Below are 17,112 nucleotides of genomic sequence, written 5' to 3'. Positions count from 1 at the left end.
CCCACATCGTTGTTGTTTGAGTGCATGAATTGTCAACTTTGATTCACAATAGATTTCTGCAGATATGTTCCATTTGCCATGACTTCCAGGCACTTAATGCCGAAGTAGACTACTACCAAAGAAGCCTACATCAACTCCATGGTCTGCCAGACAATCCCACACTCCTGTTCCACACTCATATGTGACTTGACTGTGGAGGTGGATTGCAGGGTGAACCCTCCCAGTAATTCTAACCACTCACAAAGCTTTGCTTTATTTGCATTTGAGTTCTTCTTTCTTGCATAATTTCGGCTTAAATTTGAGTGTGTTGAAAGCTCCTTCCACTGCTTTCGGCAAGTAGACAGGGTGTCTTTCTATCCTTTTCTTACAGCTCCACGTCCCCTCCTTGTTTCGTCTACGATGGCTTTCAGGTACAGATGCTTCTGCTGGGCTTCGCCGAGGGGCGCGAAGAATCCAGTTTGAATGCAAGCTGTGCTCACTGCTGCTAGTAGCCACTGTAGAACAGAATAATAAAACGTCATGTCTCCACATACTACAATAGATGCTTTTCAGCAAGAGTACATTGATGTACGTTATTAAACAGTCATGAAAGGGTCATTATAATTATGCTCTGTGACCTGCCATTTATTTTGGCTGCTGGCAGCAGACTTTATGACACTGCAACGTAATTGTAATACCCTACTGCACTTACACAGCTATGTCATTTCATTATCACAGGTGAGTAGAGATGTTACAACTTTACTGTGATATATGGGCTAAAGTACCCCACTGCCATACATTATAAGGATATTGCAAGACACCAAAGAGTTCCATGACAATGTAGAGGAACGAGTGCCTTTATAAGGTTATGGAACCCCTAGGTGACTTGCAATATAATTATCATGTAAACAGGAGGTATTTTATTCCTTATAATACATTATCACACACCACCTTTTCCACAAACCAGTTAAATCCATGGTGCGTAGCACTTTTATATGAAAGAGAGAGCATGTTAGCAAACATGAAGGCTACAAATAGAATTTTTAGTGCAAAATTAAACACATCAAGCAGTTGTTAGACACTTGTTCCAAAAAGATATTAGAATCTGTTTAAAACAAGTCAATGTTTTCGAAAAAGGCACAGTAGCTCGGAATGTGTAGGAACATGCAGAAAGATTCTAACTTTTCTATAACTACTTAATGAGTACACCAAATAAACACACACTGTGTAGCTATAAAACAGAGAATACAGAAAAGCCATATTTCATTTTTGTTCTTTAAACAGCTACTTTAATTAAGTTCCGGGACCTGACCTCAATTCAGCCACAGCAGCTGGCTCTGGCAGCAGGTATTGTGAGGTCAGAACTCAACTGTAATAAGTTATTACAGATGATTGGCTATGCCATAGGTGACTGGGTGCGTCCTTGCAATATAAGGATATTACAAGTCTCAGAGGAGTTCCATGACTATATAGAAGAATGAGGCCAAGGTCAAGTTCCTTTATAAGGTCATGAGCAGTGCTTAACTAGTAAAAACCTAAGTGCCAGGGTTGTTCTCAGGAGGCCTCTACAGCATGCTAGTACTGCCACTAGCAGTACCAACGCAATAACTAACCATCACACTCCTACAAGTCTGAAAATAACAATATTCCAGGCCACCCAAAGCTAAAAGAATGGCATGGGCGACAGGTATTATTCATTTTATATATTGAATCATTATACACTGTTGTGCTCATCTCAAAATGAGACATATGGCACCACCACGAGGTAGACTGTCGTTAGTGTCCATTTTGAGAATTAAGTGCCGATGCCAAGCACCGGAAACCAGCCGCGGCCGGTAGTGGGAGTACCGGCCGGGCGGTGACGTGGGGAGGGGGAGGGGCAGGGGGGTAGTAAGGTATGGATTACGGACTTTAGAAGGTAAGTAAACATAAAAATAAATAATAACGAATTTCGTTGCACACACTGCATCACCGAATGCGATGCAGTGTGTGTAACGAAATTCATTTTATTTATTTTTATATTTACTTACCTTTTAAAGTCCGTAATCCATACATTACTACCCCCCATCCTGCCCCTCCCCCTCCCCACGTCACCGCCCGGCCGGTACTCCCCTACCGGCCGCGGTTGCCGGAAACCACTGCCTCAAATTAAGCACTGCACTTCGAGGTATCTTGCAATATCCTTAATAATTAATTATTCAAAGAATGCAGAAAATAAACATGTTGCCATGATTATTTCCATTCATTTTGTCACTGGACAGCTAGAAAAACATAACAGAAGAAAGAAAAACAATGTATTATTTTCAGTCTTTAAACAGCTGCTTTAATTATGCTCCGTGATCTGCCTTTCTCCTCTGCTGCTGGCTCTGGCAGCAGGGACTGTGACCTCAGAACTCTTTTGTAATTAACTTATTACAGTTGAGCAGCTACATCATTTCTTTATAATAGCAACTGTATGCATCACAAATCAATTATTGTAAAGAAATTGGAGACATATTTCTATACAGGTATTGCAAAATACCATGTATTATAAAGAAATTAGAGTCTAGTTTTTCTATAGGGATTGTAGAATCCCATGTATATATAGCAAGATTAGCTATACTGGAATGTAGATGACCTATACCTCATTTTGGAAAAATGTGTAGGTGCTGGTACTGAGTTTGTTTTATCTGTGTAGCAAGAACAGAAAACTGACTTCCCACAGTTAAAGGAGGTCTTTTCAATAAGGGTAGTCTGACCCAAGAGCAGAATTTGAGATCCCTAGACTAAGACTAACCCGGGGAACCATTATACCCTGGTGATTGTACGGTATGCACTCATAGCATGCAGAGTATGTGCCTAAAGAGGCTTTCCCAAATGTAGCATGGCTCTGTTCAGCATTTTAACTTCAGTGGCGTTTCCCAAAGAAGTTGTTTAAACCAGGGGAAAAAACATAGGGGCAGATTGACAAGCCCCTTGCGCCACTTTTGCGTCACTTTTCCCTTGTTAAAAGTAACGCAAAAGTGGCGCAAGGGGCTTGTAAATCTACCCCGTAATCTCTTGTGACATGAAAGCCATTTGGTAAACATTGTATTCTACATGCTTTTCACTTTACCACTGTGCTTCATTCCTTTGGGGCTAGGTTTTCAGTACATAATGCCCTGGAACATCCCCTGAGAAGGAAGTGCAGTTGCTGCTTGTTGTTGCAGCTACGGAGGGAACTAAGGAAGGCGAGCCTCGTCCAGAGCTTCTGCACAGAAAAGATATTAAATGGCCTATTGGAGGTTGTTCATTTCTCTTCCCATCTGATTAGATCAGCAGGCAGTCGTTTGACTTGTTCTCACTGACCCCAGAGCTGACAAGTTGGCACAGTCAGGTTACAAGCACTGATGACATGTCCATCAGAAACAAGAACAGGACTTAGAGAATGGTTCAATAATTGAGGGCTGAGATCAAAGTTACCATAGAAAATATGTTGGAAATAGGGTCCTCAACAGTAGTGGATGGTATTAGGGCAGAGCAGTAGCGGTCCGTGGTAGGAGTGCTGCTGGGCGCTGACGTGGGGCGGGGATAGAAAACTACGGATTACGGCCGATTAGAGGTAAGTAAACATATAAATAAATTAAACGAATTTCGTTGCTGCATCGCATTTGGCGGGTGGGTGGGCAGGGGAGGGTTAGGGAGACAGACAACGACAATACAAAAACAAAAAGCAGAATTTACCAGCTATGCTGCCCACAGCATTGCCACTCATCTGCTCCTCACTGCAGCATAGGCTCCCAGTCTCCCCTGCGGCAAACCTGACGCTGCTCTCCTACATGAGAGCAGCATCAGGATTGGCCTGAGCGCCCTCGATTTGCACTCCCAGGGAGACTGGGAGCCCGTGCTTTGCTGTCTCCAACCCGGCAATGCAGATGGGTTGGAGACAGCTCAGTGTGCATATCCGTTTGGCCATCCTGAGATGCCCAGCCAAACCGGCATGCCTGCTAATAGCAGTGCACCTATTACTCCACCTAGTGACTGCCCCCCGGGATGGCCCCATCCCAAGACTTGGTCCGGCTTAGAACTTGAAAAATAAAACAATAATAGATCTGTTTTATTATCGTTTTATTTTTCAAGTTTAGGATGCTGCGGGAAAGGGGGCGATGCTCCTCCGCCATAGCGGAGGAGCCGCCGCTGGTCCTCAAGTAGTCCCAGGTCTATTTAGTGTTTATGGTTACAAAAGGTCCACAAAAGGTATGAAGTTGTATATTTCTATTTACAGATGTTTTGATTTTATCATCGAATATGTTGCATATGTAATAAGGTTCTTGCAAGGACAAAACTAGCAGTATCACAGAAAAGAGCCTGTACTGACGGCTGTACAGAGAACCTCTACGCAACAGTTGCTGTTTATTAGGCCCATGGAGCTGGCATTAGTAAAACAGGTGTGACCTGACCAGTGGCGGTTGGTGAAGTCTGAGAGTGGTGAGGCAGAGAGGGGGCACAACATTTTTATGGAAGCCGGTGGCGATTTACTGTGCATTTTTGTATGGGGTTAAATTAGTTCTCAGGCTGATTGACAGAACGGTGTTACACATGTAGGGGCCAGACAAAATTCTTTTCATTTTAACAGCAGAGTGCACTGTTAACAATATGCATTTTGTGAATGGGGGGATCAACGCTGGCTCCTTCATAGGCCTGGCAAAAAAGCGCCACATGCAGGCAATTCTGTGTCTGCAGCGTTTAAAGAGGAGACTCCCTTGGCCTTTCCATAAATAAAGTCAAAATCCGTGGGAGTCTGAGACTTTTGACACATCACTCCCACATGTGCAAAACCGTTAACACGAGCTGATAAATCCCGGAATTAGGAAGAAGAAGAGCTGAACTGAACTAACCCACACCGCCAGCAGCTAACCAATGAAAAAGCCGCCTAACAGTGCGAAGGAGAAAGGAGTGCTGCAATTGTTGCCACGCTCTGTACTGTGTTGCAGTTGGCCAGCCCCACCCCTTCCCCTCAAAGTCAATGAGGCTCTGCTGGCCGCACCCTTGGCCACGTCAGAAGTGCCCTATTTGAAGCCCATTCACTGCTGCTTGGTGCAGCTACTCCCATCAGGCTGATGTCACTCTACTTGCTTGTGCCTCGAGGGCGAGGAATTATCCTCGCCCAGTTCAGCACATGTTTACTAGGAGGGAACTCTCGTCCGAGGGTCCGACCTAAAAAAAAACAATGACAACGATATTTATTACATAAAAATGTTTAAAATCGGTAGGAGCACCAAGCAGTGAGCATGCCATGATTTAAAGCTGCTCCATGTCCATGGTGGTGTTCATTTCTCCCTTTTCTCCACTCCGAAGCTGGGAGGGCAACGCCTCCATGCCCGTTAATACCAGCCGCCACTGGGCCTGACACGGGTGATGTCTAATGATATGCACATACGTATATTACTTTTATTAATGTGTTGCTCTAACTGCTTTACAGGCAAGTGAGCATGCTACCTTTGCGACACTTTTAACATACATGCCTGAGTGTCTCACAGTCACGTTTACAAAGAGATGCATAATGGCATAACAACACTGTCTAACGAAACTCCTGCTGAAATAATGTCAATATTTTAAGCTTTTATTATGAAATTTAAACTAATAAATCTGGCATTTATTCAACTTTATGTTTATCATCAAGCTATACAGTAGGGCTTCCATTATGTCAACTCTAGTACATTTTGTCGTCTCTATGTCTGACTTAAATGGAGCTCTCTATATTAAGAGAGACTGTCAAAGGAAGGCATTGGTAGATTTTTCACATTTGACATGACCGGGTTTGGTCTTCATCATTTAGTGGCCTTGGGGAATCCCTTTTTTAGTGGGATCATCCTATTGGCCGAAAACTCAGCTTGGAGGGTGATCCTCTATTCGACTCACTAAAACACTCCTCTTTTGAGATAAAACGAAGGGGGAAAAAAAGGTCTGCATGTATATTCTTCCAAACAAAAACCTCTTCCATCTTGGAACTAAGAGAATTTGCTGTGAGATTTATTTCAGGGGCTTGCAATTAGCTATTTCGGAGAATAGTGAGCGTATTGGAAGTAATAGTAGATATGATTTAGTTTAGGTACAGCTTACCATTGGCACACTTTAGGCAGGGAAGATTAAAAAATTGTGCTGCTACCAATGTAGCTTATCATGGGGCTTATTTTACTTTTTCCCATGTTAAAAGTGATGCACCGCTGGTGCAAGGAACTTGTAAATAAGCCCCCTAGTGTTTATGTCGGACCCAGTGACTTTGTAGATGTTCTGAGAAGAGAAACTCTTCTAGATACCCAAGCTACAAAAAGGGAAACCTTGTTTTCTCTGTGCCAGCATTATTCATATCTTACTTAACCTGACTACCAGGGGGGGATAAGCAAGATCTCCAGTATACCCCTGGATCAGCGAGGTGCTGTGGCTGCTGCTTTCCCTGATTCCTGCTTTTGTAGGTCCAGATTGCCTGTTAATCTGTGAGTCCACCCAGATGAGAATGGCCAAGAATGATCGATGAGTCGGACACTGCAATACAGGCTTTTGGATACCGAACAGCTAGTTTGCTTTTAGCACTATGCTGGACTGTGTACACACTTGAGAGCATTTTACTTGCAGATGCACCATGATTCTGTGAAAAAAATCAATGAGAGTGATGAGAAAAATCGTATCTCCAAATATATTGCATAATGGTTCCGATGTTATTATGGATATATGCACCGAAGGACAGATTTATTAAGATTTTGCGTCAGGTTGCCTCACATTTGTGGCACAGCCCCAACGTAAAATTATTTTTGTTATTTACTAAGCCATGCAAAGCCACTTTGTGGCTTCATAAATACAAGGTAATGCAAGCCAGAGAATGTCCTATTACTTACCGGTAATCTTCATTACTCCTGGTCCCGTTGTCCTCGTCCCCTTCATAAGTAACATTTGAGATAACCTATCTTCCAGACAGAAAAAAGAAAAGCAGGAATGCTGGTACGTCCCTCCCTCTCCCTATAGGGAGTACATAAGGGTACAGTACCCAGCATGCCTCCTGAACCACCAACCCCAAGATGAGGGCCGGAAAGCCCGGGAGGGAGGGATGGTATGAAGGGGATGAGGACAACGGGACCAGGAGTAATGAAGATTACCGGTAAGTAATAGGACATTACCCCCAGGTCCCTCCTGTCCTCGTCCCCTTCATAAGTAACATTTGAGAATACCCAAGCAGCAACTGGCCATCATCAAACAACAAACCACCAGGACACAGCAGCACAGCAAAACCCAGCAATGTATTGATAATAACATCACATGAAAAGAAAAGAAGGGGAATCAGAAACACACAGCCCTAAGAACCCTCAAACCAAAGTTAGTGTCAAACCCCAGAACATTCTGGATACGGTAATGACTAACAAAGGTATTAGCAGACGCCCAAGTGGCGGCCCTACAAATCTCCGAAAGGGACACCCCACGAACCTCCGCCCAGGAAGCAGGCATCCCCCGAGTCGAACGCCCCTGAACCCCAGCCGGGGGAGGAGAACCCGAAAGAAAATAGGCAAGCACAATAACCTGCTTCAACCAACGCCCAATGGAAGAAGAAGAAGCACGACGACCCCGGGAGACAGCACCAAAAGAGACAAACAGGGAGTCAGAAAGCCGAAAGGCATGGGTCCGTTCAACATAGACCCTCAAAGCCCGGCAAACATCCAGCAAGGACCAAGGAAGATCATCCACGTCCACCTGAGCCGAATCCAAAGCCGGCAGGACCAGCTCCTGAGATCGATGAAATTGGGAGGAGACCTTAGGCACGAAGGAGGAATCTAAACGAAGAACCACCCCATCCGCAGAGAAGGACAGAAAAGGCTCCCGAGCCATCAAGGCACCCAGCTCCCCCAGGCGACGAGCCGAGGTGATAGCCACCAGAAAAAACACTTTCAGAGTGACAAACTTCATATCCACCTCCTCCAAAGGCTCAAAGGGAGCAGCCACCAAAACCCTTAAAACCAAGGGAAGATCCCAGAGAGGAAAAGAAGGACGCACCACAGGGCGAGAAATCGCAAAACTGCGCAATAAGCGAGAAACCAAACCGTCAACATCAGGTAGGTTACCCCAAGGCGCCCGAAAAGCCCTAATAGCAGCCCATTGAGCCTGGAGAGTAGAGACAGACAAACGCTTCTCGAACCCATCCCAAAGGAACTGGAGAACATCCGGCAAAGGACAAACCAAGGGGGACAACGCCAGGCCAAGACACCAACGCTCAAAGTTACCCCAATGCCTACCATAGGACTGAAGGGTAGAAGGCTTCCGAGACCGTTGAATAGCCAAGGCTAAATGTTCAGGGAGGCCCCTACTACGCCACCCATGCCTCTCAACCGCCAAACCGACAGCCGAAGACGACGCAGGGGCAACATCGGCGAGGACCGCAACGGGGACGGAGGGAAGGGGAAAACCACGGACCCCGAACAGCCAACAGCCGCAGAGTGGGAAACCACGACCTGCGGGGCCAGAAAGGCACCACCACCACCACCTCCCGATCCTCCACCATCAGGCGAGACAGGAAGCGAGAAATCAGAACCAGAGGGGGAAATGCATAAAGCAGGTGAGCAGGCCACGGAAGGGACAGGGCATCCACCCCCCAAGACCCCTCCTGAGGAATCCGGGAGAAGAACCGGGGAAGCTGCGCATTGAGCCGGGAAGCAAAGAGGTCCAGAAAGGGAAGACCAAACCTCCCGCACACCAGAAGAAAGGCCGCCGGAGTCAAGGCCAACTCCAGGGAGGCAGGAAAAAAACGACTGAGGGCATCCGCCACCCCGTTGTCCAACCCCCGGACATGAACAGCCGCCAGGGACAAAAGATGGCCCTCCGCCCAGCAAAACAAGGGGGACACCACCGCGTTTAGGGACCGAGAACGAATACCGCCCTGTTGATTTAAGTAGGCCACCGTCACCGAGTTGTCCGACCGAACCAACACATGCTGGTCCAACAGAAGGAGCCGAAACCCCCGGACAGCCCGACACACAGCAGACAACTCCCGCCAGTTCGAAGACTGACGACCCTCTCGGAGGGACCACCGACCCTGAAGGCACTCCGACCCCAAAGTCGCCCCCCAGCCCAAAGCGCTGGCATCCGTCGTAAGAACCACCGGAGGAGGACACTGCAGAGGCAAGCCCCTGTCCAGATTGGACGGCAGAGTCCACCAGCACAGGGCCGGAAGGATCGACAGAGACACAGGGACCAAAAGGGACAAGTCCCCCAACAAGGGATACCACCGTGCCAACAGGTAAGACCAAAGAGGACGAAGATGGAAACGCGCCCAAGGCACCGTGAACACCGTGGCCGCCATCAACCCCAGAAGGCGCAACCAAAGACGGACCTGAAAGGACCGACCCAAAAGAAACCGCCGAGCCAGCGCACACAGGGTCACAGCACGAGCCACCGGCAGGAATACCCGATTCAAATCCGTGCGGAAACGGGCCCCTATGAACTGCAAGTCCTGAGAGGGGAGAAGCTGACACTTGGGGAGGTTTAACAGGAACCCATGGTCCCGCAAGGCCGCACACACCAACCTCTGATCGACCAACAACCGCTCCGCGGAGGGAGCATGCAGGAGCCAGTCGTCTAGATAAGGATAAACCATCATCCCCTGGAGGTGCAAGAAAGCCACCAAGGGAGCCACCACCTTGGTAAACACCCTCGGAGCCGACTTCAGGCCGAAAGGAAGAACAACAAACTGGTAATGGACCCCCAGAAGACAAAAGCGAAGGTAGGGACTGGAGAGAGGATGGACAGGCACGTGATAATATGCATCCTGAAGGTCCAGAGTGCACATGTAATGACCTCGGAGAACCAGGGGAATAACCTTCTGAAGAGTCTCTATTTTGAATGGAATCCGCATCACAAACTCGTTCAGGGCCTTGAGATCCAGAACAAGGCGAAACCCCCCAGTCACCTTGGGCACCAGAAAAATGATGGAGTAAAACCCCCGACCCAGCTCCCCCGGAGGAACCACCTGAACTGCCCCCTTGTCCAACAGCGACCGAACCCCCAGAGATAGTTCCGCACGCTTGGATGGGCAGGACGGCCAAGGAGTCGGACGGACCCCCGAGTCCGGAGGCAGGCTGGAGAACTCCACACGGTACCCCAAACGGATCACGTCCAGGACCCATAAGTCTGAACAGGAGGACATCCAGGCCGGAAGAAACAACCGAAGCCGACCACCTACCAAGGATCCGACCTCGGACCCCAGATAGTCAGGAACGAGGCTTCGCAGGAGGAGACTTAGCCTTCTTGTCCCGACCCTGTCCAGGCTGAAAATGACCACGACCCCTGGAAAATTGCCTGTGAGAAGAGGGGCGATAGAAAGGTTTAGGCTTAGAAAATGCGGGAGCAGCCGAGGGCAGTTTGAAAGATGAGGAATGTTTCTTCTCTTTGAAAAGCCGATGAAGCTTGCCCTCCAATTCAGCCCCAAACAACATGGAACCCTGAAAGGGCAACCTCAGCGCAGCAGACTTCTGGGCCGAATCAGTCTTACAATCCTTGAGGACCAAGTTCCTACGAGCAGCCACGCAAGCACCCCCCGAGAGGGCAGAAGCACGCACCACATCGAAGGACACGTCAGAGAGAAACTCCACCTGACGCTCAATGTGGGCCAGGACAGCAGAACAGTCAGTAGCATTATCCATGGACCCATACAAAGTCTTCAAGTCAGAAAGAAGGGACTGAGCAACATAAGTCCCGTAGATGCCCGCCCTCAGAGCCAGATGTGAACCAGAATAAGCCTTGCGCAGCGAAGCGTCCACCCTCTTGTCCACTGGATCCCGCACCACAGCATCCTCAGCCAAAGAAGTGCGACCCACCAGACTGGCCACGAAAGAATCCACAGGAACAGAGTCCGGCAAATCCTTCGCCATATCCTGAAGAGGATAGAGCTTCGCCATAAAGCGAGGAAGCAGAATACGATCAGGATCTCTCCACTCCCGATCCAAAACCTCCCTGACACAAGGATGGACAGGCAAAACCGCAGGCGCAGCACACTGGAACTGACGAAGCAAGGGCCCTCCAGAAGCACCCGGGACATCGTCAGCAGGAAATCCCATATTCTCCTTCACATGGGCCAACAAATCCGGCAGCATATCCTTATCCACATATTTGCCCTTGACAACATCATGCTCCAGATCACCATCCTCCGACCCAGAGTAAGAAGAAGAAGAAGGGTGCGGAACACCAACGGACTAGGACAGGGAACGCGACCCCTTAGACCGGGGACCCCCCATCTCCAACAATGTCTCCCATATCAGCTCCTTCAATCTGGCATCACCACCACGGGCACGACGCCTGGACCTCGCAGGAGAAGGAGAGGACGAAGAAGAAGAAGAAGAGGAGGACTCCTCAACATGCCTGCTCTTCTTCGATTGTTTCCCCATGACGAAAAACACAGCAGACCCAGACAGCCACCAAAGACTGCCCAAGGCCAGCAGGCAAAACGCTGAAGGAAAGCACCAGCAAAGGAACAGGGAGGCGCCCTAAGCAGAGATGAACAGGACCCTCCGCACACAGTGGTAACCAAGCAGCAGTACCACAAAATGCCCAAACAGGAAAGAAATGCAGGTACCGAAGGGGAAGAGCACCTCAAATAGAGTAAAAGCAGAAAAAAAACGCTACGCGGTACTCACGAGGGAAGAGCCGGCAAGCCTTCCAACCAACACCGCCGCCGGCCGTCCATCGAAACGCCTGACTTCCTGCTCCACACAAAGGAAGTCAGGCAATCCCCGGCAGGAAGCGCCCCAGCCGCGCGGGGGCCGCTGCACCACCGGAGCCACAGGAAACAGCGCCGCGTCTCTGAGCAAGCCCAGCAGGACAGAGACGCGGCCGAACACTTCCTCCAGCCACACGCGGTCCAAAACAGGTCCAGAAGTCCAACGGTAGGCAGGAAGATGAATCAGGGAACCCCTCGAGCCCGGCAGAAGGGGAAACCCAGAAGAGACCAGCCCCACCCGAAGCCCAGCAACAGGTAGGCACAAGGAGCCAATCGGCTCCTGGAACTGCAGAAAGAAATGTCGAAGACAGAAAAAACAAAAGGATGCATGCTGGGTACTGTACCCTTATGTACTTCCTATAGGGAGAGGGAGGGGCGTACCAGCATTCCTGCTTTTCTTTTTTCTGTCTGGAAGATAGGTTATCTCAAATGTTACTTATGAAGGGGACAAGGACAGGAGGGACCTGGGGGTAATAGTGCTGACCTGTGTTTCCTTGCGTTGGAAAGGCATTCCAAGGGTGTTCCCACACATCCACCCACGGATTTTGGTGCATTCCCAGAAGATTGGAAATGGGTCAAAATACTACACCTTCCCCAGTGGGGTGAAACGAGGAGAAATATCCTTATTTTGCCTTGTTATTTACTCTCTACATGTGTGCTGCATTTTGCACCACACATGGAAAGGGAACAACACTGTTAAGGATTGTTTTTGTGCAGTAAGGTGTCCCTTTATGCACAAAACAAATCCTGCCTGTAATGCAGACACTTTTACACCATGGTGGAAGGGTGTGTGCATTGGTGCTAGGCAGCACACAGCGCACCAGCACCAGGAGGCAGCAGAAATAAACAATATCTCAATTAATATGGTACATCACTGCTGTTTCCCTTTCACACAACGCGGTGCATCAACTTTGCTTGCTGCCCTCCGTTGCATGAAAAATTAGTAAATCTGCCCTTGAGTATTTTCTGATTAATTCTTTCTCTCTCCTCCTACCGCCTTGTTAAAAAGTATCACATGTTTCTTCTGCTTTTTAGATGTTTTCTAGACTAACACATCCTGATGTTAATACTATATTTAATGTTCAACATTGTACTATAAATTATGCTACACTAAGCTCAAGGATTCTGGTACCATTCAACATATAAATATGTTCGAAATTGGTTGACGTTTATTGTGATAATATTAATTTATGTTAGTCTTTTTCTTCTATAGCTCTGTATGACTTATAGTTGTTTAATTTACACTTAAAAAGCTTCTTCTAACTCACACATATTACTACAGCCCCATGGTGTAATATATTACATGACAGCAAATCTCGCCAAGGAGGGGGGGACTGAAAGTTTTAGGATTGGAACAGATTGCAAACCTGTGAGTTTGTGGGTTTCTACAATCCTTTCCAACGTATAGTCCCAAATCTGATATGGTGAGAGATTTTCTTTCTAGGGAAGGCTTAAATCTGTATCAGTGGTGGAATTGGCCTAAAGATTGGACAGGTCACCCCATTCCTAAAAAAACTGAATACTGACCAATTTGACCCTAACAACTTTTGTCTTTTATCCAAAATCCTGAATCTAGCAAAACGTTTGGAGAAATGAGTACACCTACAACTGTGTGAACATATTGAATAAATCCAACAGCTAGATCTATACCAATCTGGATTCAGATTTGTCATAGCACTGAAACGCCATTAACAAATATTGTCGATGTTGCCCTGAGATTGCTTGATCTGAATGAATTCTGTCTATTCCTTGATCTCTCATTATGTTTGATACAGTCAAACATGACAACATGGTTGACCTCCTGGCCATTAGGATGGGGCTATCGGGTCCTTTGTTAAAATGGTTCTCCCCTTTCCATCAAAACAGAACTCAGAGAATCAAAACCAACCAATCCTTATCAGACACTTCACCCAGTAACAATTGGTGTATCCCAAGATTCCACACACTCACCCATGCTATTCAACTTGTTCATGGAACACCTTATGGATATTTTGCACAACTTAAACATCCATTTCCACGCTGATGATATACAACTGTATCTGTAAATCTCTTCACTGAAGATATCAAAACGCTGAACTGCACTCAAAAACCCAACAATGGCTGGCTTATGCTCAACATCCTGAAAACTGAGGGGCATATTAGCAAGAACCTCGTTATAATTATCGCCGTTTTAGCAGCAGGAAACTGCTGCTAAAACTGCAATAATAGGCTTGCTAATATGCATTATAGAATTCCAATAGAAGGCCAGGTTAGATGTGCAGGACATCTAACCTGGGCTTCTATTGGAATTCTGTAACGCATATTAGCAAGCCCATTATCGCCGTTTTAGCGGCAGTTTCCTGCCGCTAAAACGACGATAATTTTAACAAGGTTCTTGCTAATATGCCCCTGAATTTCTTTTGATTGCCCCTCACAATCTCTTGGCCCCTGTAGAAGATTGGATCAAACAACTCACAGCTCTCAACTGCTCCCCCCACATTATTGACTCTACTCGATCTCTAGACATGGATGTATGACGTTACAACGCATACTTTTACATCGCATGCCTTTACAACGCGGTTTTTACATCGCATACCATTACAACGCATAATGCTTTTAGGCGCTGGATAGTGATTTATTTAATTTACTATTCCAACTCCAGTCCCCGTGGATAGTAGGGAAGGTGTTGGATAGTATATTAAATACATTCCCTATCCTAGAGCGCCCCCCAGCGCTATGCGTTGTAATGGTTTGCGTTGTAAAAGTTGCGTCGTAATGGTAGTGCGTTGTAAAAGTTTCGTTGTAATGGATGTTTCCCCTAGACATCACTCTGGACAAACATCTTAATATGCAAAATTATGTCAGTGCAACCATCAGAGGAGCTAACCACCAAATTATTATTATTATTATTATTTTTTTTTTTTTTTTTTTTTTTGTGTCCTCATATATACCACCAGAATATATGTGCTCTAGGTGGGCCCCACTGTTGCCTCTTACACTGTTGTTTTGCTTCGAGTCCGCCCTGGAAACAGTATCATGGCAGACAGGGGTCCCCAGAGGTAGGCTGCTTTCCTTATCCTACTCCTCCAGGCCTATTTTAGGCGCCCTAGGCCTGAAAGAGGACAGGACCGACACAACCTCTGGCATAATCACAGGACCGCTCACCTATTTATCCAGACCATCAGTTTAGACCAGACATTCACAGAGTTTGCACTAGTGCCAGCCAAATCCATTTTACATACTTCCATTATATATTTCAAACATGCTGCAAATCTCGGAGGAGACACCGACTTCCACTCCATACAAATTTGTCTCCTTGCAATAGCCATTATGTAAAAAATAAACTGAGTATCCACACTATTAATATTGTAGTCTTTCAGCAGACCAAAAAAAATAAGTTGGCGAGAACAAATAAGGGTTATTGAAAGTACATCACCCAAGTCCAAAACCGCTTTCCAAAATTCTTGAAGAAGTGGGCATTCTGAAAAAATATGAATATGAATATCATCAGCAGCATTATAGTTACAACGTGGACAGTAATAGTTGTTTCGTGTGATCTTATGCAGCTTGGCCGGTGTCCAATAAACTCTATAAGCCGTAAACAAGTGGTTACGTCTTAAATTGGCTGGTTTAATTAACCTCTGAGAAAGAAAAAAGGAATCTAGCCAACCTTTACTGACCACTTCGGGGGGCTCAGATATACAATTTCCCCACAACTTTATTATCTCGGAATGCAGATTACTCTCCTTTTCCTTAATCATCAAATTGTACCAAAATGAAAGCTCTTTAACCCATTTCCCCACTCTACCAATTGCATCAAGAATATCAGTGTCATTCTCCCTTTGCATATTTTGACTGGACCACCAGGCGGATAATTAGTAATATTTAAACCTTGTCACCTGTCCGTCTGTGAGTTGTGCTAAAGTGTTCCAACTTACAAGGCCCAAATCTGCCCAGAGATCCCCCCATCTTTTTAACCCAGCTGTTTTCAAGGGTTGTGACAATTGGTCCTGGAGACATTGTGGGGTGCCAGGAGAGTCCCATATCGGGCAGTGTGTATGGTAATAAGGAATAGCGAGTATTTTCCTGATGAACCCCCAGTTTTTTAGTGCAGTCTGTAAAATTTTTAGTCGAATTTTTAAAACAAAAATTCTGGTCTCCAAACTTAAATAAGAAATAATCGTGGTCATAAGGTAAATCAATTAATAGAGCTTGAAATAGGCGCCCCTGTGATGATGCATCTAGCTCGTTTGCAAGAAGCCTGAAGTTTTTAAAGTGAAATGCATGACAGTAAGACAAAAGATCAGGGAGGGCGAGCCCTCCTATTTTAAGACCCCTCCTCAGTTTCTTCCATGCAATTCTTGTTGACTTACAGGCCCATATAAACGAACCAATTTTACCCTGTAGGGTGTTTATGTCTTTCAGTGAGAATGATAGGGGTATGCTGTTAAATAAAAAAGTCAATTTTGGGAGGATTGTCATCTTGATAAGGTTAACCCTGCCGTATATATTTAGTGGCAAACTCCCCCATCTTATTAAGGTTTTATTAATATCCTTAACCACCTTCTGCCAGCTAAGTGATGTGATATCTTTTATTGATTGAGTTAGATGGATTCCCAAGTACCTCATACTTTGTTTTGCGCCCGCTATATGTGTGTTGTTATTCCATCCCATAATCTCCGTTTTCTCCTTATTTATCTGATATCCAGACAATCTCCCAAATTCTTCCGATAACAGAAATAGCCTTGGAATAGCCGCCGAGTGATCCGAGGTATATAGAAGGAGATCATCTGCGTACAAAGCCACTTTCAGTGGCATATTTCCAAGCTGAAAGGGTTGAATAACGTTATCCTCTCTAATCCCACAAGCAAAAGGCTCCATATAAACATCAAACAAAAGGGGAGACAGAGGGCAACCCTGCCTGGTACCTCGGGATATGTCAAACCACTCAGATAAAATTCCATTGACTAAGACCCTTGCCCTTGGATTATGATATAAAGATTTAACTACCTCTATGAACGTTTGGGGGAACCCAAAAGCCACCATTGTCGCCCATAGGTACTTCCAATTTACCTGATCAAAGGCCTTGGCCGCATCTATGGCAACCAGGGCCAGGGGAAGATTTTTAACGTTAGCGTAGTCAATGGCCCCTATTGCTTGAAATGTTAGTTCGTTTAACTGTCTTCCTGGGATAAAGCCTCTCTGGTCCGGGTGAATTATAGATTTTATGACCTTCGATAGTCTAGTGGCTAGAATACCGGAATAGATCTTCATATCCGTGTTCAACAATGAGATAGGTCTATATGACTCTATTCTTTTTAAGTCTTTATTTGGTTTTGGTATTAGCGTTATTGTGGCTTCTCCCCAAGAAGAAGGCGTGGAATAACCATGAATCAATAAAAGGTTAAAGAGTTCACGTAATGGCGCAGTAAGTTGCT

The 17,112-nt window shown here is 46.2% G+C and overlaps 1 protein-coding gene across 1 annotated transcript in view; it reads right to left on the bottom strand.

Annotated features, from left to right (window-relative positions):
• Positions 1-252: 252 nt before the first annotated feature.
• Positions 253-17,112, bottom strand: part of C8H13orf42 (chromosome 8 C13orf42 homolog) — a 92,464-nt gene continuing 75,604 nt past the window's right edge. The window contains exon 3 of the mRNA XM_078658879.1: positions 253-494. Coding sequence (XP_078515005.1) covers positions 253-494 — 242 coding nt within the window. The remainder of the gene's footprint in view (positions 495-17,112) is intronic.

Source organism: Lissotriton helveticus, chromosome 8, assembly GCF_964261635.1.
Source record: "Lissotriton helveticus chromosome 8, aLisHel1.1, whole genome shotgun sequence".
Taxonomy (NCBI): Eukaryota; Metazoa; Chordata; class Amphibia; order Caudata; family Salamandridae; genus Lissotriton; species Lissotriton helveticus.
Note: the sequence above shows the minus strand (reverse complement) of the source record. Positions and strands in the feature narration are given on the sequence as shown.